The 23,961-nt window shown below is 42.8% G+C and overlaps 1 protein-coding gene, 1 long non-coding RNA gene and 1 other non-coding gene across 3 annotated transcripts in view; 1 reads left to right on the forward strand and 2 right to left on the reverse strand.

Annotated features, from left to right (window-relative positions):
• LOC114810179 overlaps positions 1-20,125 on the forward strand; it is a 64,812-nt gene extending 44,687 nt beyond the window's left edge. The window contains exons 3-6 of the long non-coding RNA XR_005659866.1: positions 6,869-6,956; positions 7,675-7,802; positions 9,650-9,735; positions 19,872-20,125. This is a non-coding gene — a long non-coding RNA (uncharacterized LOC114810179). The remainder of the gene's footprint in view (positions 1-6,868; positions 6,957-7,674; positions 7,803-9,649; positions 9,736-19,871) is intronic.
• The window catches only part of NRG3 (neuregulin 3), a 946,219-nt gene that overhangs the window by 102,419 nt on the left and 819,839 nt on the right, over positions 1-23,961 (reverse strand). Inside the window, exon 5 of the mRNA XM_039911323.1 lies at positions 20,395-20,421. Within this exon, the coding sequence (XP_039767257.1) occupies positions 20,395-20,421 (27 nt within the window). The remainder of the gene's footprint in view (positions 1-20,394; positions 20,422-23,961) is intronic.
• LOC114810647 lies at positions 13,234-13,371 on the reverse strand. Its single transcript, XR_003758342.1, has one exon. It is a non-coding gene; the product is annotated as a small nucleolar RNA SNORA7 (small nucleolar RNA).

Genomic DNA, 23,961 nt, shown 5'->3' on the forward strand with positions numbered 1-23,961 from the left:
AACATATGCCACTAAAAAAAAAAAATAAAGAGTTGTGCTGAATAAAAATATGGTGGGCAAAGGAGGAGACGAAGAATATTAAGAGGAAAATGCAAATGTTTCTCATGATAGCAATGTACACAAAAGGGCTTTATCCGCAGAGATATATGAAACAACGAAATGAGGCTGAAATTGGGTGAATGAAGCAGAAACAATTTGGTATGTAAAGAACAAAGTGGTGTAAATCCAAGAAAAGTGTCTGTATAACTGTAAAGCTTACCAGTAGCTTCCTCTTTAAATCTAGTCCATCAAAGGCAGCTTTGATGTTTTAACACCGTAAAATGAAATGCTGTCGGAGGAGGGACACAGATGTTTAGGAGAAGAAACTGAACAAGCAGTGAAGGGACCGTGAGAAAAGTCTCTTGATAAATGGCATAAACCACTGACATTGTAAAGACAGAAGCATTTACTATTGAATTCCCCCTAATCCATTTCCAAAGAAAATATCTTCTGAATCATTTTCCTGCTCAATCAATGATTTAACAAGGCTTTCCCAAAGTTAGGGAATTGAAGTACGCTGTGGCTTTGAGACTTCTGAAGTAATATTCTGGAAAATTCATATTTCTAAAGACAGGTTAGAAGATTTACAAATCAGTTTCTATTTCCTATAAGGTACATTTGGTTTTATAAAATACACCCTCATGTCATATAAATGCTATGAAATATTTCCAGATATAATCTCAGCAGGTGTATTAAAGTGTCATGCTTTCATGCACATTTACCTAATTACTCCAGAGGACATCATAAACCAAAGGCTGCATTAGAAACAACAATTTACTGAGTCCTCATTTCAAGTATCGATATACTTGAAGTGACAGCTAAATCAGTTCAGTGCCAGGTTCTCACTCCCGACTCTAATAACAGTGGTATATATTAGGCGCTTATTATGTACAAAGTACTGTATTAAGTACTATGGGCAGACAAAAGATAATTAGTGCAGACATAGTTCCTGTCCCACATGGGGCTCACAATTGGTATTGAATCCTCATTCTGCAGATGAGGTACCTAATGCACAGAGAAGTTAAGTGACTTACTCGAGGTCACACAGCAGGTGAGTGATGGAACTGGGATTAGACCCAGGTCCTCTGACTCCCAGGCCTGTGATTTTTCCATTAAGAAACATTAATCCTCTCTCACAAACTATCTTTCTCTGTCTCTCTCTCTACCACAACAATTAATTAATGATGGCATTTGTTAAGCGCTTACTATGTGCCAAGTACTGTTCTAAGCACTGGGGTAGATACAAGGTAATCAAGTTGTCCCATGTGGGGCTCACAGTCTTAATCCCCATTTTACAGATGAGGTAAATGAGGCACAGAGAAGTCAAGTGACATGCCCTAAGTCACACAGCTGACAAGTGGTGGAGTGGGATTAGAACCCATGACTTCTGACTCCCAAGCCCGTGCTCTTTCCACTAGGCCACACTGCTTCTCAGCTCTGCCTCAGCTTGGGCTCATATCTCAGCTCTGTGTCACGTTAGTGGTGAATGTAGTTGACGTCAATTACATTCTATCCCAGACTAGGAATATTGTTTGGTTATTTAAGAAGAGAGCTAGACCCGCTACTATAAACTAGTTTGAAATCTCATCAGTCTGTGGTATTTATTTGCTGAGCACCTACAGAGTGGGAAACAACAAACTGAGTGTTTGGGAGAGTAGACCAGAAGCAAGGCGCATGGTCTCTGCTCTCAAATTGCTCACAGTCTTCCAATTATTAAAATTAGGAACTTTAAAATTCAAGGACTAAGTTATAGCATCTTTCTTTAATAGAGTTGGGAAATTGAGATATGATCACAGTATTATCATTATTATTATTATTACTACTATTATTTACTATTTACTAATTTTTACTATTATTTTGTTAAGCACTTACTAGGTATCAAAATGTTCTAGATGCTGAGGTAGAAACAAGTCTACCCAGTTGGGCACAGTCCCTGTCCCTTCTACCCTTCTAAGTAGGAGGAAGAACAGGTACTGAATCCCCATTTTAGAGATGAGGAAACTGAGGCACAGAGAAGCTTAGTGATTTATTTGCCCAAGGTCCTCTGACTCAAAGGTTCATGGTCTTTCCCCTAGTTCACGCTATTTCTCGTAAACGTGAGTCACTGGCATAATGGGCCTTTGCACACCAAACTCAAAGGTAGTAAAGCAGCCAACATATTGGAAAGTAGCATCCAAACCCTTAGCTAAGGAGCTTCTGACTCCAGAAACTTGATTCTGTAGAATGCTGTTCGCCATACTGTGACAGCAGCATTGGCAGACTGTAAGCTCACTTCTATTGTACTCTCCCAAGCATTTAGTACAGTGCTCTGCACACAGTAAGAGTTCAATAAATACTACTGGATGAATGAATGAATTGGCCCAGATGAGGAACCTGAACTGTTAGTAGAGAAGCAGCATGACCTAGTGGATGGGAGTCAGAGCATGGGGCTGGGAGTCAGAAGGACCAGGGTACTAATCTTGACTGCACCACATGTCTGCTTTATGACCTTGGGCAAGTCACTTAACTTCTAACTTCTCTATGCTTCCATTATGCTTCCCTTCTCTTCCATTATGCTTCCCTTCTCTCTTTCTACCGCCCACCCCGCACGCTCCGCTCCTCTGCTGCCCACCTCCTCACCGTCCCTCGGTCTCGCCTATCCCGCCGTCGACCCCCGGGCCACGTCCTCCCGCGGTCCTGGAACGCCCTCCCTCCTCACCTCCGCCAAACTGATTCTCTTCCCCTCTTCAAAACCCTACTTAAAACTCACCTCCTCCAAGAGGCCTTCCCAGACTGAGCTCCTCTTCTCCCTCTACTCCCTCTACCACCCCCCCTTCACCTCTCTGCAGCTTAACCCTCTTTTCCCCCCATCTCCCTCTGCTCCTCCCCCTCTCCCTTGCCATCCCCTCAGCACTGTACTCGTCTGCTCAACTGTATATATTTTCATTACCCTATTTATTTTTGTTAATGAAATGTACATCGCCTTGATTCTATTTAGTTGCCATTGTTTTCACGAGATGTTCTTTCCCTTGACTCTATTTATTGCCACTGTTCTTGTCTGTCCGTCTCCCCCGATTAGACCGTAAGCCCGTCAAACGGCAGGGACTGTCTCTATCTGTTGCTGATTTGTTCATTCCAAGCACTTAGTACAGTGCTCTGCACATAGTAAGCGCTCAATAAATACTATTGAATGAATGAATGAATTACCTTCTGTAAAATGGGGATTAAGACTGTGAGCCCCATTAGGGACAGAGACTGTGTTCAATCTGATTAGCTTGTATTTACTCCAGCCCTTCGTACAGTGCCTGGCACATAGTAAGTGCTCATTGAATATCATTAAAAATAAAGGAACAACATGAACAGCGAATGGTCACTTCTCTACGATTCCATCAGGGAAGTGACAAGGAAACACCATCAAGACCGATTTAATGGAAATGAAAAGATTCAGATTTTAAAACTACTGCTATTCCCTGGATAGCACTCCTAATCTTTTGTTTTTTAAATAGTATTTGTTAAGCGCTTACTACGTGTCATGTACTGTCCTAAGCAATGGGGAAGATAGAAGTGAATCAGGCCAGATACAGTCCCATCTCCCCATTGGAGCTCACAGTCTAAGTAGGAGGGAGAATGGGAAGCAGCATGGTGAAGTGGATAGAGCATGGGCCTGGAAGTCAGAAAGTCATGGATTCTAATCCCAGCTTTGCCACTTGTCTGCTGTGTGACTTTAGGCAAGTCACTTCACTTCTCTGGGCCTGAGTTACCTCATCTGTAAAATGGGGAATAAGACTCTGAGCCCGATGTGGGACAGGGAGTGAGTCCAACCTGATTTGCTTGTGTCTACCCCAGTGCTTAGTAGAGTGTCTGTCATATAGTAAGTGCTTAACAAATACTGTAATTATTATTATTATTTAATCCCCATTTTGTAGTTAAGGAAACTGAGGCACAGAAAAGTTAAGTGACTTGTCCAAGGTCACACAGCAGGCAAATGGCAGAGCTGGGATTAGAACCCAGGTCCTCTGGCTCCCAGGCCCATGCTGATTCCACTAGGCCATGCTGCTTCCCAATATGATAGAGTGCTAAGTAATCGACAGTTTATTTTCTGATGTAAAATTGATTAATGCATTTCCTACAATCAATAAAAACCTACAAAAACAGTGGAAGTACATTTTAAAATAGTGACAAAAACACAGTGTAGTTACAAGATCAAGGAGCAGTGTAAATATGTTCCCATATCTAAGATTTTGTTATTTTACTACAGTGCAAAGAAACACAAAACTTGGTTTCGTTCAGCAAAGCTGAGGCAGAGGCTGGGGACAGTAGCAGTATTACACCTAGAATGATGCCATGTGATTGTGCACGACTTAATTTTCCAGCACCAAATCTACTTGCAGCAACATGCAGATAATGTTGCATCAGAACACAATTTGCAGCGCTTAGAATAGTGCTTGGCACATAGTAGGCGCTTAACAAATACCATCATTATTATTATTATTAACTCTTTCTCTGTTTTAATTTGAAATGAAACCTTATACTAGAGCAAGGCTTAATTTTCAATGGGTTATTTTTCACCTCTCATTTAGCAAAGGGTAACCAGGACTAACTGTACTTCCGTTATCTATGCAAAATAGATATGTTGTCATTATTTGATCCTAAATTGTAATGGGCTCTGATCACCCTATCAAGTCACTTGCAATGCTTTGAAGGGAGGAGAAGGGAAGGGCTAAAGACAGGGTAAACTTTGCAGCTTATTTTCAAGTGTGAGAGTGCTGTAATATCTGCATTAATGTAATAGTGTTATCAGAAAGGAATGGTTATAAAAGGGATGGCTGTACTTGCGTCAAAGCAAAATAAGCTTCAACACTTCATCAGCAGAGACACTGGGGAACAGGGAGATGAAAAAGAAGAAAACTACAAGGGAAGGGATAAGAGGAGCTAAAATAAACCTGCCATGGGACATACAGATCAACCAGTAGTGAGATAACAAAACTGAAGAGATCTAGGGGTATAATGACCATCACCACAGGACATTTAGTCATCACTAAAAATGCTCTATGGTCCCATAGACGTCACCACAACAGCCCTGAAGAAGACAAACAGATCCAACCCCATTACATGTATAGAACACCCTACAAACTCCTGGACAAGGCTTTCCACCATTAAGGAGGAGGCTCTTTGAGGTGTAGAAACAAAAACAACATGACTTTAGTGCCACTTTTTCAGGAAGTTGCATCTGCCTCAAAGCCATGAAAAATAGAATAGTCCTTTGAGTCTGATGACATTCCTGCAGAAATCTAATCAATCAGTTAAGTAAAGTTTTTTATTGAGTGCTTACTGTTTGTCAAGCATACTGTACCAGACACTTGGGAGAGAATGACGCTATTGAGTTGATAGACACTTCCCTGCTCTAAAGGAGCTTTTACAGTCTAGAGGATGAGACGCATATTAAAATAAATTATTGATGGGGGAATTTTCCAACACAAAGGGGACCTAATTCTCAACTTCCTCATCATTTTAAACATAGCGGATATGTCACAGAATTTCATTGATGACACTATAATATTAGCAAGATTGGTATTTACCTAGAGCCTTCTACATGCAATACACTCTGCTAACTGCTTGAGGAATAACAACATATGCACAAGGTATTTTCTTTGCCCACAGGGAGCTTACACTCTAACGATATTACCAAAATTATAATCTTCAAGGAGAAAGGTAGGCAGACATTTACCCACACTGACAAAAATCTCTTAGCCAGAAGAGTCATCTTTGAACCTAATGTGAGTCATTTCTATAAAAGCCTTCTTTGTACACTACGGTCAACAAAGTCTCAATAAAACTACAAGTTCTCTAACTTACAGGATAATATTCTTTCTGTACCAAATCTACTAATGCCAACTTTTGCAGATCATGTTGTATCAGAACAGAATTGTGTTATGGGAAGAACATTCCCAACTCTTCCACTCTGCTGTTTTGAAATGAAAACACAGATTTTAGCAGAGCTTAATTTAGATTGCGAGCCCCATGTGAGTCAGGGACTGTGTCGGACCTGATTAACATTTATCTCAGAACAATGCTTGACACATAGTAAGCCCTTAACAAGTATAATAATAGTAATAATAATTACAACATTAATAACATGGGAGGCACGAGTCAGCAGCGAGCAAAGCTCAGAAGCAACAGGCAGTCAGTCTACCTTTCTGCAGCATGGACAGATTTAGAATCTGGGTTAGGCTAAGTGGAAGTGGCAAATAAATACATCAGCAGACACCACACAGAACACCAATTTCTTCGATAATGTGGGGACTGTGATCTTGCAGATCCCTGCATTAAGGGATAACTCACGTTATAGAATACCCAGGCAAGCTCATGTGGGAAGAACGTTCTCTGATTGCTTTGTTGCATTCCAGCCAAAATGTTGTCAAAACATGTACTCTGGCAGAACTGAGTGCATTTAATAACCGCATTAAAAATACTTCTACAATTCAGACTCTTTTTTCTAAATCTGATTGGAAGCCTTAACTTTCCCTCACAGAAATCAACCTTATTCAGGCATGTGCTCAAGTTGGCAGCTCCAATAATAGGAGAGTTTAAGGACAGCAAACAGATAAAGATGAGTAGCGGGTAATTTTCCTTCATGAATATTGCTGGGAACTGAATCTTCTGGAACACCAGCAGCACTTTCTCTCTCTAAAGTTGATTAACTATGTTAACAGTGCACAATTCATTTCCCAAAACATCCATATTTTATAAACTAAGCAATCTTAACTCACTAGGAAACGAATACTACGTAATTTGTAATGACAGCAGGAACCATTACGCTCTGTGTGACTCTTCCTGTTCATGATCTCAGGATTAAAGAAGAGCAGCTTCTGTTCTACACTGGAGTCATATCTCCTGGCTGTTTTCCTCATGAAACAAATACTCCTTCCCCGGATGACGTATGTACTGCCGTCCCTTCGATCTCGCCCACCTCCTCTCGGCTCTGTTTCCTCTTCTTTCCGCATTCTGTGAGGGAACCTCAACTGGCCTTCGATCAGTCAATCGATAATATTTGTTGAGTGCCTACTCTTTGCAGAGCACCATACTAAGCCCTTGGGGAAATTCAATAAAAGATGTGATCCTGCCTTCAGAGTGCTAACAAATGAATTGGGAGTCAATCCATCAATGGTATTTATTGAACATTTACAGTGTGCAGAGCACTGTGTTAAGTGTATGCAACAGAGTTAGAAAACACAGTCTGTGCCCACAACAAGCTAGAGGGGGAGACATATATTAACATAAATAAATTACAGATATATGCATAAGTGCTGAGGGAGTGGTGGAGGGAAAAGTGGTCTTCATTTAGAAAAGAGTATGAAGTGAAGAGAGATCGTTCCTTCAGTAGGGTCCACTTTCCATCCTCTCAGCACTCCACTGGCAGTAATGATAGTACTTATTAAGCACTTACTCTGTGCAGACCACTGTACCAAGGCATCGGAGGAGATACACAGGTGGGAATTAGACATGGATTCTGGCCCTCAGGGGACTCACAATATTTCCCTCAGCAGCATCTACAGGAACACTATTGAGGGCACCAAACTCTGGTCAGTCCTGAGAAGCCCAGACAAAACCATGAGGCATTGTGAGGGACCTTGCCACTGCCTTCTTTTGTTTCAGGTAGCCTCTCTTGATTCAGAACCTCAGATACGGTTCAAGCACCTCGTGGTTTCAGCCAGTGTCGTTGACCGTCCCTGTGAAGGAAAATAAGAGCATGAACGATAGAAACAACAAGGTGGAGAGACAAGGTCAATGTGATACGGCAATGAATACACATATCCCAATCACCCCTCAGCGAGCATCTGGAAATCCCCTGTGACAGCTGGTTGGTCGGTGTCCATACCTCATCCCATTAGAACAGGCATCTGAAGAAGTAGGGACAGACCACTAGATTCATTCAATTGTATTTACTGAATGCTTACTGTGTGCAGAGCACTGTATCCTAGCGATGTTCTCGGGAGGGTACCTGCCAGACACTTCCAGCTATTCAGATGCATGTTCTCAGGGACAACTATTATGAAAATATAGTCTGGATTTTCTGCATGCTTCTCTGAAACGGCCAGATTTCTGAGGTGAAAAACTCTAATTTGCTGCCACTGGGACAACTAAAATTAGATGAGAACAAAGCAAGTAATTGACAACTAAATCCCTCTATATTCCATGCAATTAGCAAATGTTCTAGAATCACCTTCTGCCGGGAACTGTGGTTCTTCTCTTCTATGAAGCTGCTTCAGTCTTCAGGGAGGCCTTTGGCAGCCATTGCTGGTGTTAGGCTTTTCACCAGCTGGGTAGCTCCAAGATGAATGGTCTGGTGGAAAGGCAGCCGTAGTTGAGGGTAGATGGAGTTTCTTGTCAAGAAGCAATCAATCTATCAGTGTATTTATTGAAAGCCTACTGTGTGTAGGGCACTGTACTGAGCATTTGGGCATTATAATACAATAGAATTAGTAGACACAATCTCTGCCCATGAGGAGTTTACAGTCCAGAGGAGAATGGTGAATGGAGCCTTGGTACTGAGACATTGGAGCTGAGAACTTGGACACAGAAATTGAATCTAGTGATAACACTCTCTTCTATACATGTCATATTCCCTCTGGGTCATAGGATGCAATGAGTACATAGGTGGACAGAGGTAGTACACATGGCCAAGGCCACGTGAAGGTTTAGTTTTCATGCAGCACCCATTTATGACCAAGGTGTCTGCAGAACAGTGCCGTAGGCTGCTGCAGAGTCATATGACTCAAGAATTGCCACTCAGCTTATCCAACTATTTTTCAGGATTCCTGCTAGGCGTGTCTCTTTTCACACTTCAGCATAGCCCCAGCTGGCATTCCCCAGAGACAGGACTAGACTGCCCCATTAAAGCTCCTCATGGGCAGGGAACCTTTCTCTTCCTGTTGTACTTTCCCAAGCATTTAGTACAGTACATTGAACCCAGTGGATGCTCAGTATGAACCACTCTCACTAGAATCCAGGTCCACTGGATTGCAGAACCAAGCTCTTTCCTCATGACCAACAGCAAATCATAGCTGCCATTCCCAGTCCCATGATGCCATTTTAGGAAGGCAAAAAGATAAGCTGGATCTTATCTGACTGAAATGAGGCTTGCGCACTTCATCTCTGATTGCTGATAGAAACTTCTGCACAGTCCTCTGCTGGGATTTCCAGATGGATTTTCAGCACTGTACACATCACAAAATGCTGTGTCCCTGCCTGCCTAGTCTCTTTTCATATTCACCCTTCCGGTGGAAAATGACTCTTTGGGATGAGAGAATGCGAGGGGTATGTGAAAGCCACTCAAAAAATCCATGGGATTTATTGAGCGCTTACTGAGTGCAGTTCACTGTATTAAACTCTTGGGAGAGTACATTTCAACAGAGATGGTAGATGGACTCCCTGCCCACAGGAGTTTACAGTGTGTAGGGGAAGACAGACATTAAAATAGATTATGGATAAAGGAAAATATGGTTGATGCAGAGGAGAGGGCGGATAAGGGAAAAAAACTATTTGCACTGAAACACGTTCCTCATGCTTATATTGTCATTTACTGAAACATTTTATATCATCATCGAAGCCCTTACCTGTCTTTTATCAGATTTCTCCTGGATTGGGCCTGCCTTCCAGTTCTGAAGCTGTGGAACATTCATTCTTCCTCCAGGTTCCTCCCAGTCTGGTGTAAAGGTAAGCCACCCTTTAATAAGACAAGTCCTTGAGCCCTGCTTTTCACTCTCACAAGGTTGGCTGCTGAGGATATTCCCTCAGGCATCTCACATTGCCATTCCCACAAATCAAAAGCCCTGGTCTGAGTGTAGCCTGCTTTCTGCCTTGGGTTTCACAGTCGCTCATGAGCCTCATGAGCGACTAGTAAACCTCAGCCAGACCTTCCAGTCCGGGGAAAGTGGGAAAGATTGAGACATACCAAATACTCTGTTTTTTTAGTAACCAACAGGAGGAGAGATTCCAAACTGTACACATTTCAACATCAAATACCAGGAATTCTTAAGTTTGCCCCTGCACCTCGACTTCTTTTCTGAACAGCAAAACACCAGTTCCCAGAGCCATTCCAGAGTTCAGACTGTGGTTAAATGTGACCCCTCAAAATAAGGAGAGCAATAGGAAATTAGCAAACTTGTGCTACCTCTTCTTATGGCCCAGGAGGGAGGATGGTGATATTGAAGAATTGTACTTAATCCCAAGATTCTTATAAGAAATGTGTAACTCTGTTCCTCGTTCCTGGCTTAGAACTTGTCAGCCTCAAGCAACTTAGTACAGTGCTCAGCAGCCAGTAAGTGCTCAATAAACACCACTGATGGATGGATTGATTGATCTAAGCTGTCTTCTTTTGACTTGCACCATTGGCAGCTGTTTCCAAGTCATCCTTGTCTGACAGTCAGTCAGTCAGTCAGTCAGTCACATTTATTGAGTATCGTCTGCAGGGCACTGTACTAAGCACTTGGGAGATTATGATGTAACAATAAATGGGTACATTCCCTCCCCATAACAGGTTGTGCACCGGCCACTCTCAACATCCAATTTGTGCATGCCATGAACTCTCAAGCATGTCTGGTTTTGGTTCTGCTTATTCTTCTTATTGTTATTATGGTATTTATTAAGTACTTACTATATGTCAAGTACTGTGGTAGACACAAGGTAATCAGGTCAGACACAGTCTCTGTCCCACACGGGGCTCACAGTCTAAGCAGGAGGGAGAAGAGGCATTGATGAATCTCCATTTTACAGAAGGGGAGGCTGAAGCACAGAGAAGTTCAGTGACTTGCCCAAGGTTACAAAGGTGGCAACTGGCAGAGCAAGGAATAGAACCAAGGTCCTCTGACTCCCAGGCCTGAGATGTCTCCGCTAGGCCACACTGCTGCTGGGTTGTGCTGGCACATGGGGAAGTGGGCATTAGGAAATGATCATTTTCATTCAAATATGATGCTCTTGGTTTCTGCTAGATATCTGAAAATTATGTTGAAGAGCATAACTCAGAGAGAGTTACAACTCCCTTAAACAGCTCCTCTAGGTTGGTTATCATTAGGTCAGTTTGTTGGCTTGTCCACTTTCCGCATTGCTGGTTTGGAACAAGATCAACCAACTGAATATAATGGGAGATGTGCAGAAATGGGTGAAATTTTCCACAGCCTTTCTCCAAAATAGCACTCTGTGGTTTTTGCTAATTTCCTATCGGCTCAAAGTTACTTTGAAAGCAATCCCCCACAGTCAGTAAAATGCCTTTTTAATTGTAAGGTCAGAAATAAATTCATCCAAACATGCCCTAAGCTACTCAACCCAGCTTGTTGCACAGGATCTACAGCGGGGACTCCAGCATGGAAATAGACAGGGACATTACTTGGGGGATGAGAAATTTTTAAAAATGAAAAGTGTAAATACCATCCCTTTTATTTATCATGGAAACTCCTTAGCTCCCAGAAACCCTAGGCAAGGAAAAAATTTCTCCCATGAGCCGTTAGAAGCACAAGTGACTGTAAGCGTCTTGTGGGCAGAGATTGTCTCTATAATCTCTGTTGGTGTCTTGTGGGCAGAGATTGTCTCTATAATCTCTGTTGTTTTGTACTCTCCCAAAGTCTTAGTACAGTGAAATTAAATTCATTAAATTCAATTGATTAATTGAAAGATGATTTGGGCCCAAATAGCCAGAGTGGGTTTGCTATAAACCCACTGATGCTGGCATAGAGAAGAGAGACTAAGAGGTTCCTCTTAGTTTCTTTTTTTTTTCTCTTCCAGGATGCTACCCTTTTCTCTCTACTGTTGTTCAGGTACTCTATCTCTCTCTGTCTCTCTTGCTCCTTCCCTTTTCTAGATCAGTTCAGTAACAAGAAGATACAACATAAGCAATCTCTTTTTTTTTCATGTTTCAGAAATGAATTCTGGCTAATGAAATGGCTCCATGATCTTCTTTCAAATCAAATCATTTGAAGAAAAAAATCCTTTCTCTGAAATTGGTATAGGATCACTAGAGACTTCATTTCTGAGTGCCACTGCTTGCCCTTCCTCTCTACCACATTCATTTTGACCTACTGAAATCTGGTTCTTACTCCTCCCCTCTACTGAGAGCATGTTCAGTGACCACCTCTTGGTCAAAACCAATGAGCTCTATTTTGTCCTAATCCTCTTTAACTTCTCAGCACTCTTTGGCACACTTGACCACACTTCCTGTTTGCTAGAAATAGTATGTGACCTTTGGCTTTGCAGGCTCAGTGCTTACCTGGTTTCTAAGTCTCTGTCTGCTCCTCTCAGTTTCCTCTGCTGGCTCTTCTTTTACTTCTCACCCCCTAAATATGGGTGTTCAACAGATTTCTGTTCTAGGTCCCCTACTTGTCTCCCATTTACACTCACTATCTCCATGAGCTCATCTGCCTTCTTCTGATAGCTTATCTATGCTGATAATTTTGCAACCTTGGCAGCCCTTAATTCTCACCTACCTAACACAGTCGCATTTTCTTCTGCCTCTGGAACTTTCCCATCTAAATATACCTCACACTCAACATGATATGAACAGAACTCACTGTTCCTCCTAGACCCATTTCTCTCCCAACTTTCCCATCACTGTCAACCCCACCATCATATGTGCTGGCCTAGAAGCTCACAAGCTTGATGATCTCTTTGACTTCTCTCTTTTACCTCTCTGTTTTTCACCTCCCACATTCAGTCTATCCCTAATTCCTACCTGGTTTTCCTCCACAAGAGTTTCTAGAGCTATCCTTTTCATCAACATTATGGATGAGTGACTGCCTCTTTATTGGCATTCAACCTCCTGCCTCTCCCATTTTTAATCTGTCCAAATACAACTTCTCCAATCATCTTTTTATTCAGAATGCATAACTCCCCATCTCAAAAATCTACGATTGCTCATTTTTCTCCACATTATACTGAAATTTCCAATTAGAGATTCTTTACTAACTGCCTGCTCTCTTCCCTCATTACACTCCAGCTTGTACTCTTATTTTGTCTTATGCCGTCGAGTCATCTCCAACCCTTAGCAATGCCATGGACACATCTCTCCCACCTCCAGCTGCAATTGTTCTGGTAGTGTATCCATAGCATTTTATTGGTAAGAATCCAGAAGTGGTTTACTATTGCTTCCATCTGCACAGTCAACATGAGTCTCCACCCTTGATTCTCTCCCATACCGCTGCTGCCCAGCATGGGTAAGGTTTGACTTGTAGCAGATTGTCTTCCACTCTCTAGCCATTGACCAAGCTAGAAATGGAATGGGTCTGCATCTCCTTGACTCTTCCTCCCATAGTCGAGACTGGTAGAGTACTGGAAACTCTCCAGATGTGACCTTGAGAGGGAAGCTTGCACTCTTAGTTCCTCCTAAATTACTCTGTGCTTGTCATTTTGTTTTCCATGTCTGATCCATTTCTCATGCCTTTCTTCTGTAGAGAATACCTTTCCCTCTCAAATCACTCTCTAAATGGGAAATTTACTCTCTAAATGGTATTTCCCAGTCAATCCTCAACAGCCTAATTAGAGTGGCCAACTCACCAGTCTTAGCATCCTTGTTTATATGTATTTATTTAATTAATTCATTTATAACTGCCTACTTTAGTTTTGATCTTTATGTCATTTTAGTTTGCTCTTAGTCTCGTAAGAATTATATGTTTGCACTTTGTCAGACTTTCTCCCCCATTAGCTTATAAAATCTTCTCTTCTGAAGCTTCTAATTCTTCCATGAATTTTGTTGACATGCCAGAATTCAATCATGACTTTTTATATAAATAAGTGTCGTTTAATTATCACAATCAAATCATGAATCTAAAGAAGTTCCACCAACAAAGCTAACTCCATATATTGCAGTCAGGTGAGAATTTATAGATTTGGTATACAGGTTCTTTTGTCCATTTCTCAAATTTCCCTATGGGTTATGGATCTCTATTTGGAACAGCAGTGCACCTCTACAAAGCTTTCCCGCAGACAGACCATTTCAGAAATTTATGACAAACAATGCATTTGTATAAAGTAAACCATAAAAAAAGAGATTGCAGGCAAACCCTTAAGTGATGGAATAGCTGACCAGCTGGCCATCTAATTCTCAAATAAACATGTTTGGCCTATAAATAATGCACTTTCAAATACAGCTCACCTGATTTACTCTTCAGACCATGTGTCTCTTAGCTAATCTCTCACCTGCTTGGTACTGACCAAAATAAGAACAATAATAATAATTGTGGCATTTCTTAAGTGCTTACTATGTGCCAAGACTATAATAATCAGTTGGGTAGATCCAAGATAGCAGGTCAGACACAGTTCTTGTCCCACATGAGGCTCAGCGTGGCTCAGTGGAAAGAGCCCGGGCTTGGGAGTCAGAGGTCATTGGTTCGAATTCCGGTTCTGCCACTTGTCAGTTGTGTGACTGTGGTCAAGTCACTTAACTTCTCTGTGCCTCAGTTACCTCATCTGTAAGATGGGGATAAGACTGTGAGCCCCAAGTGGGACAACCTGATTATCCTGTATTTACCCAAGCGCTTAGAACAGTGCTCTGCACATAGTAAGCACTTAACAAATACCAACATTATTATTATTAAGTAGAAGGGAAAACAGGTATTGAATCTCCATTTTACAGATGAGGAAATTGAGGCACAGAGAAGTCAAGTGACTTCCCCAAGCTCCCACAACAGGTAGATGGTGGAATGGAATTAGAACCCAGGCCACACTCTGACTTCCAACCCCTGTGCTCCTCCTACTAGGCCATGCTGTTTCAAGAATGGCTTCCGAAAGATTTCATTCCATCCTCTTAGTCCCAGTCCCTAGTTTTCACAAAGTAATAGTAGTAAAAGTACTTATTAAGTACTTACTGTGTGCAGAGTATTGTTTTAATTGCCAGGAAAGTATACAGAGGTGAGAATTAAAGACAGTTCCTGGCCCTCAAGGGGCTTGCAATGTATGAATATAAATGGGAGAGGGAGAGACAGATTTATCAGGAATGATGAAGTAATAAAACACTAGAGGACATAAAAGAGCAGAAGAAATACACTGAAGGAAAACAAAAATCACTAGGGTGCTGTTGCTAGAAGAGCAGAATTCCAGGTTCCTTGTGGCTCAGAGTCCAAGGAATGCTCTTAGCCATAGAAACCAGCCTCCCCAAGGTTTGGGGGAAGTCATTTGAGTTCTGAACTGTTATCTCCACCCTCCTTCCTGTTGTGGCAGGCTAAGAACTGAATCATAGGCTCTATTACCTGCATTTTACCTACCTGATCCACAGATTATCACAGAAAAAGTTGCAGCTTGGGTTGGGTAATTAGAATTGGGATGTAGTTATGGATCCGGTGTGGATAAGGTTTGCTGGAACTGTGTTCTGTCTCCCTACTCGGCCAAAGCCTGTGATAGTTTTCCATTTCCAGCTGCATAAGCAGAAACTTCCTACTATTGTCTTCAAGGTTCTCTGCTATCATCCTCTTTCCTACATAACTAATAATGATAAGTATTTGTAAAACACTTACTGTGCCAAAGGCTGTCCAATGTAGTCTCTGTTCTCATTAGGCTCACAATCTAAGCAGGAGGGAGAAGAGGTAATTCATCTCCATTTTACAGGTAAGGAGACTGAGACACAGAGAAGTCAAGTAACTTGCCCCAAGGTCACACAAGAGGCAAGTGGTAGAGCTGGGATTTAGAATCCAGGTCCTCTGACTCCCAGGCCTGTGCTCTTTCTACTAGGCCATGCTGTTTCTGCTGTTTACATCTGCTAGTCTCAGCATAACTTTGTCATTCCCTCTCCAGATGATGATGATGTTGGTATTTGTTAAGCGCTTACTATGTGCAGAGCACTGTTGTAAGCGCTGGGGTAGACACAGGGAATCAGGTTGTCCCACGTGGGGCTCACAGTCTTCATCCCCATTTTAGAGATGAGGTAACTGAGGCACAGAGAAGTGAAGCGACTTGCCCACAGTCACACAGCTGGCAAGTGGCAGAGCCGGGATTTGAACTCATGACCTCTGACTCCAAAGCCCGGGCTCTTTCCACTGAGCCACGCTGCAGATAGCATACCAACTTTACTGCCTTTTCAACTCTCTCACCTACAACCCCTTCCCCCTACCTGGAATGCCCTCTCCCTTTAAATCCAACAGATTTACACCACAAATTCAAATCCTTCCTGTAATCCTCCTGATTAATTCCCAACATACTAGCCACAAGACCCCAACAGCTTCCCATAGCCCTTCACATAAATTCAAGCATTGTCAGCGTTGTTGAAGGTATATCAATCTTCAAACACAACTTTATTCACTCATTTACTCATCAATTTTATCTTTCTAAAATCTTGCGGCTATCAACTTTTCCTTGTTCTTCTTGTTGATCCCACTATTTGTAGGTAATTATTATTATTATTGTTAATTGCATTTATTGAGCAGTTAAAGTGTGCAAAGCACTGTACTAAATGCTTGGGAGAGTACGATATAGCATCAGACACATTACCTGCCCATAACGAGCTCACAGTCTAGAGAGGGATATCAGCCTGTCTCCCTCCCTGGATTGTAAACCCTTTGAAGACAGGGACTTTGACCTTTTCTTCTATTTTCTTCTAAACATGACATACAGTATACTGCAAATAGTATTTATTGACTGATTAATAAATGGATCGTTCGACTGAAAAAACAGATATTGAGAAGCAGCATGACCTAGTGTCAGTAGCATGGGCTTGGGAGTCAGAGGTTGTGGGTTTTAATCCCGGCTCTGCCACTTGTCTGCTGGGTGACCTTGGGCAAGTCACTTAACTTCTCTGTGCCTCAAATACCTCATCTTGTAAGATAGGGATTAAGAGTGTGAGCCCCACGTGGGATGGGAACTATGTCCAAACTGATTACCTTGTATCTACCCAAGTGCCTAGAACGGTGATTGGCACATAATAAGTGCTTAGCAAATACCATAATAATAATATTGCAGCCACCGCTACTGTCAGGATATCTGGGGTGCCTAGAGACTAGGTTTGTCCCGTCACCCATCCTCAGGCAGCTCCGTCCCTTTCTCCATTTCTTTCCATTTCTCCCCTCTCCCCTCTGTCACTCCTGTCTCAGACCAGGCCAGCACCAACCTACCCTGAGGAGAAGCATGGAAGCAGGGGTTTGGCCTCTGTCCCCTTCTGCCAGCACATTGGTGACCATCGTGCAGAAGACACATCCGTTATTTGACAACTGTGCCCCCACTAGATCGTAAGCTCCCTGAAAGCAGGGATCATGTCTGCCAACTCTGTTGTATAGAACTTTCCCAAGTACTTAGTAGGAGTACTCTGCACATAGTAAGCACTCAATAAATCCCACTGTCTGACTTTCAGTTTTTCTTACCAATCTCATGGGTGCTCACTGGCATTGGTGGCAAAGTTGCGGGATTGAACTAGGCAAGCAGATTTTTTGTGGGGTGGAGGTGGGTTTGGATGCTGGAGAGTAAGTCTCTAGATGAGAGCAAAACTTTCCCTCAGATAAAAGATAGCAGCTTGCCAGTGACTTTCAGGTATCTGTCCTTGATTTGTGTGCAATCCTGCTAGCTTATTCGTTTGCTTTTAATTCTTCTTCCTTTTGCCCAGTTATTCAGGAGGACAGTGTACAATATGTTGAAATGACCATATATTTTTAGTATCATTACATTTGTTAAGCTCTTCCTATGTGTCAAGCACTGTCCTAAGTGCTGGGGTAAATACGAGATAATTAGGTCAGATACAGTCCCTGTCCCACATGGGGCTCAAGTAGGAGGGAGGACAGGTATTGAATCCCCATTTTGCAGATGAGGAAACTGAGGCCCAGAGAAGTTAAGTAACTTTCATAAGGTCACACAGTAGAAACTGGCAAAGCCGGGATTAGAAACCAGGTCGTCTGACTCCCAGGCTCATACCCTTTCCACTAGGCCACACTGCTCCTATGCATGCACACATCTAAACTATACATGCAAATACAATACTATGTAACTATTTTGGAAGCGTCATAAATGAAACCACTAGTAAGTAATCTTTTTGTATGCTGACAGTTGCAGGAATCATTAAGGATATTGAAACAAATTCTGATGAAAGTTAGTACATCTTTAATAATGATGATAATAGTAATTATGGTATTTGTGAAGTGCATATTATGTGACAAGCATTGTAGTAAGCACTAGGGCAAGTGTAATCTGATCATACAAAGTCCTTGACCCACATGAGTCTTACGGTCAGTTTAGCAAGGAACACAGTTGAGCTTCTGGGTTTATTTGCCATCATTTGCCTTATTTATGAAGAGTTTACAGTCTCCTGGTTTCATTAGTCTTTTTCCCCTACAGCCTTTCTGTAGGCAAGAAATCAAGATCCAATACCAAGAAGCTGACATCTTCCTTTACATTCTCAGTCTCTGAGGAGCATTTCTCCTGCCGGGTGTACAGCTGGATTGCTTCTACAGAGGTCAATTTCATGCTAATTGAGGCAAACTGGTCCCATCCCCAACAGAGCAGAAATATCAGAAAAAACAAGGGGAGCTGAGGGAAAAGGGAGAACAGTGAGAGGCGTAGAAGGGGAGTATGAAGAACAGGGAGAATGGGGGGAGCAGAGGGAGTATCATTCAATCAATCGATCGATTGCATTTATTGAGCACTTACTATGCCCAGAACACCGTACTTGGGAGAGTACTATGTGCAGAACACTGTACTAAGTGCTTGGGAGAGTATAAAAGAGTTAGTAAAGACATTCCCTGCCCACAACAAACTTGCAGTCTAGAAGGGAAGACAAGCATTAATATGAATAAAGAAATTAAGGATATGTACCTAGGTGTTCATGTACAAATCCCCCTCTAGACTGCAAGCTTGTTGTGGGCAGGGAACGGGTCTACCAACTTTGTTATAATGTACTCTTCAGAGTGATTAATACAGGGCACTGCACACAGTAAGCACTCAATAAGAACTACTGATTGATTGATTGAAGTGCTGTGGGGCTGAAGGTGGGGTGAATGAAGGGTGCAAATGCAAATACAAGAGTGATGCAGAAGGAAGTGAGAAAATGAGAGCTTAGTCGGGGAAGGTCTCTTGGAGGAGATGGGTTTTTAATAATAAAGTTTTGAAGGTGGGGAGAGTGATCATCTGTTGAACGTGATGAGGAAGGAGTTCCAGGCCAGAGGCAGGACGTGGGTGAGAAGTCGGTGGAAAATAAAATGACATTGAGGTAGAGTCAGCTGGCATTAGAGGAGTGAAGTATGTGGGCTGGACTGTAATAGGAAAGTGGTGAGGTGTGGTAGAAAGGGGCAAGCCTATGGAATAGGTGAAGAGAGGGAGCATGAGGCAAACTCTGTAGTGGACCAGGGTGCTGGAGGAACTGACGATTCAGAGCATTAAGAGAGGATGATGAAGGCTTACCCATAAATTCAATACCCAAATTCAATATTGGTCAGCTGTACCAATGGACGCATGGAAGGAAAAGGAAGCAAAGAGCAGGGGGAGTGGGAAGAATAGAAGGAGGACGGGGAGCAGGAGATGCAGACACTACTGGAAGAGGGAGCCTCAATTTTCAGCCAGGACTGTGTGAGGGGAAGTAGTAGAGAAGGAAGCATCTGGAGTGTCTGAAGCTCACTGAGACAAGCATAGAACCTATTCCCCAGATCTTTTCTTTCAGGCCTTCCTTTCAGCCTTCTAACCACACTCACCTGCTCTTGTGTCTCTCAGTTTCCCTCCAGTCCCTCCATAAAACACCTATATGTAAAGGCAAACAGGACAGAATCCCCCTCCCGTTCCCAGTTGCAACATTAAAAATTTACCCACAAATGAAATGTCTGTGATCGAATCCTTTGTAAATCATCTCTCCAAATACCTATTTCATGCTAGAGAACCCATCTCTTATTACTCCACAGGGTAATGATGAAGGTGACCTTTATTGCCCTTCATATTTGTGGTAAGCAGCAGCTGCAGACGTTATGACCATTGGAAGAATGACCCATCACAGTGTTAAGAAAATCCGGCTACATTTTTAATCAGAGCATGGTAAGAGGCAAAGAAAACAGAACTAGAATTTCTCTTGGGGAAACAAAGGCTCATGTAAATAGACACAAGAGATTTTTCAACAAGATGTTCAAAAAACTAAGTGTTTAGCACCGGGTAAACCAAAGGGAAGGCAAAGAAATTGAGACAGTACTGAAATAATGGAGCTTGAAATACTACATGTTGACAATCCTTGGTTTGTCCCCACGCCAACCTCCCTCCCCTCACCTCCCCCATTTCACTAAAAGGAAAACCCATGAAAAAAAATTGATCTATTTGTAACCGCATGAAATCCCATTAATCAGGCACATAGAACACAGGCAAACTCTATAGCGGACCAGGGTGCCGGAGGAACCGAGGTTTCAGAGCATTAAGAGAGGAGTGATGAAGGCTTACCCATAAATTCAATCCCCAGATGGTCAGCTGTACCAATGGTCGCATGGAAGGAAAAGGAAGAGAAAAAGAAGACAGGTTAGAAATTGCCCAGTGAAATAGAAAACATCAAAAGACCTTGGATCGGTGTTGAAACGATTGCCATGACGAGGGGCAGAAGGAGAGCACTATTCGATATGAATATTGAATGGGCAGATTTACAGCGAGGGGTTGGTTTGAAATTGGTCAGTGCTCCCCCTAAAGCCCAGAATCTTTGTAATGATGCTTTAGGGAAGCGCCAGTGGAGCCAGATCCATGAAAGCAGCACTCCGAGACTTGATTGATGGTCCCCTGCGCAGCAGGGAGAATAAAGTCTAATTTACAAGGAGAGAACTCCTCAGCATGTTCCTGCAGGGGGGATACTGTCTCACGCCCTTTCCTTCTCCCCATGGAGGTTCCCTGTGGGAGAGAGTCATCTCTGGGCCCTCACAGCAGCATAGACTGCTATGGGGGTCCAGGCTTGGGGTAGAGGGGAGTGGTTTGGGAGGATCCTGAAACCTGCGCCAGGCTGGCTGGACTTCTTTTTCTTTACTGGCATTTGTTAAGTTCTTACTACATGCCAGGCACTGTAGTAAGCACTGGGGTAGATACAAGTCATTCAGGTTGGACATAGTTCATGTTCTACATCGGGCTCACAGTCTTAATCCCCATTGTAGAGATGAGGGAACTGAGGAATGGAGAAGTTAAGTGACTTGCCCCAGGTCACACAGAAGACAAGTGGAGGAGCCAGGATTAGAACCCAAGTCTTTCTGACTTTCAGGCCTGTATATGCTGATTATCCTATCTTCCACTAGACCATGCTGATTATCCTATCTTGCCTATCTGAGCCCTTAGCACACGACCCCCAGGGGTCAGGGTCCCCAAGACTGGAGTCCCCAGTTCCTGTTGTGGCAGGGTTTTCCTGGCCTGCCTGGGACTGCTACAGCTTGTAAGGACCCTGAGGAGATCTGCTGTGGCTTGGCTGGTTCCTGGTGTGGGCGGATTATGTCCCAAGATGGCTAGTTTTTGCAGATGAAGGTGGGGTTGGAACAGTGATCCCCTGCATGATCTGGAACCTCCAGCTAGGCTGCAGTACCTTCTGCTGCACTAGAGGAAGCCTCCTGGACCCCTAATTTTACGGCAGAAGACTCTAGCCAAACACAATATCCTTAGCTGGGAGTAAAAGGGCATCAAGCTTATGACTATGTCAACTCCATTGTAATATCATCTCCCAAAGGCCTAGAACAAGGGTCTGTAAACAGTAAATCCTCAATAAACACCACTGAGTGATTAGCTGTTTGATAAATAGACCTATCATCTCAATTAGTTACTCAATTATCCCCTCAATTAAAATCAACAGCTTTGTATAGTGCTTTGCACACAGTAAGTGCTCAATAAATAAACTGAATGAATGAATTAAACATGTTCAAAACTGAACTCCTTATCTTCCCATCCAAACCCTGTCCTCCCACTGTTTTTCCCATTACTGTAGAAAACACCACAATCCTTCCTAACTTACAAGCCCATAACCTCGGCATTGTCCTCGACTCATCTCTCTCATTCAACTCTCATATTCAACCTTTCACCAAACCCTGTCAGTTCTACCTTCATGGTATTATTAAAATCCACCCTTTCCTCTCCATCCAAATGGCTACCATGCTGATCCAAGCACTTTTTCTAGCCTGCCTTGACTACTGTATGTGCTTCCTTGCTGACCTCCCAGCCTCCCATCTCTCCCCACTCCAACCTATACTTCACTCTGCTGCACGAATCATTTATCAACAAAAATGTTCAGTTCATGTCTCCCCACTCCTCAAGAACCTCCAATGGCTGCTCTTTCACTTCCACATCAAAAAACAAACTCCTCACCACTGGCTTTAAAGCACTGAATCAGCTCGCCCCATCCTACCTCACCTCCCTAATCTCCTACTACAGCCCAGCCTCAACTCTGCTCCCCTAGTTCCAGCTTACTCACTGGGACCCAATCTTGTCTATTTCACTGCTGACCCTTTTCCCATATCCTCCCTCTAGCCTGGAACTCCCTTCTGCTCCATATATGCCAGCCCCCCACTTTCTGAGTCTTCAAAGCATTACTAAGTTCACATCTCCTCCAAGAAGCCTTCCCCGACTAAGGCCTCAGCTCGCTCTCCCTTCTGCATCATCTATATACTTAAATCTATGACCCTTGGACACGATATTTGCGCCATCCCACTGCACTTATGTACATATTTTTAAACGATATATAATAAATTATTTATTCATGTTAATGTCTGTCTCCCCCTCTAGATTCTATGCTCATTATAGACAGGGAGTGTGTCCGCTAATTCTGTTGTATTGCACTCTCTCAGACACTTTGTAAAGTGTTCTACACATAGTAAGCACTCAATAAATGTATTTATTGATTGACTGATAAACTTAGCTCCCAAGGAAAAGACAGTAAAGGCTTCAACTGCACTGACTCTCAGGATTCACTAAACATGGTCAATCATTCAATAGTAGTTTTTGAATGCTTACTAGTTGGAGAGCACTGTATTAAACACTTGAGAGAGTAAAATACAATAGAATTGGTAGGCACAATCCCTGCCTTCAAGGAGCCTACAGTCTAGAGGGAGACAGACATTAAAATAAAGATAGGGAAATCAGTAGAGTATAAGACTGTGTATAAGTTCTGTGGGACTGGGGTTGGGATAAGTATCTAAATGTTTAAGGTGTCCAGACCCAAGGCATAGGAAAAGCAGAAGGGAGGATGAATAGGGTGGAGAAATGAGGAGTTAGACAGGGAAGGCCTCTTGGAGGAGATGTGGTTTTAGCAGGACTTTGGAGATGGGGAAAGTGGAGGTCTGTTGAATTTGAAGGGGAGGGATTTCCACACCTGACAGAGGATTGGGGCAAGGGGTCAGCAGTGAGACAGACAAGATCAGAGAACAGTGAGTAGGTTGGTGTTAGATGAGTGAAGTGTGTGGTATGGGCTGTGGTAGGACATTAGTGAGGGAAGTGGGGGGGGGAATTGAGGGCCTTAAAGCTGATGGTAAGGAGTTTCTGTTTGATGCACACGTAAATTGGCAAGCACTGGAAGGTCTTGAGGAGTGGGGAAATATGAATTGAACAGTATTTTAGAAATCTGATCTGGGCAGCAGAGTGAAATATGGACTAGAGTGGGGAGAATCAGGAGGCATAGCAAGGAAGTTGATGTGGTAGTCAAAATGGGATAGGATGAGAGCTTGGATCAACATAGAAGCAGTGTGGTTGGAGATGAAAGGCTGGATTTTAGAGATGTAGTGAAGGTAGAACCAAGAGGATTTTATCACAGACTGAATATGTGGGTTGAATGAGAGAGGTGAAATGAGGACAATATCAAGGTTTCAGGCTTGTTAGAGAAGGAAGTTGGTGATGTTTTCTACAGTGATGGTGAAACCTTAGGGAGAACAGTGTTCAGGTGGGATTCATTCATTCAATAGTAATTATTGAGTGCTTACTAGGTGCAGAGAACTGTACTAAGCGCTTGGAATGTACAATTTGGTAACGGATAGAGACAATCCCTGCCCAATGATG

The sequence above is a fragment of the Ornithorhynchus anatinus genome, chromosome 3, assembly GCF_004115215.2.
Source record: "Ornithorhynchus anatinus isolate Pmale09 chromosome 3, mOrnAna1.pri.v4, whole genome shotgun sequence".
NCBI classification, from domain to species: domain Eukaryota; kingdom Metazoa; phylum Chordata; class Mammalia; order Monotremata; family Ornithorhynchidae; genus Ornithorhynchus; species Ornithorhynchus anatinus.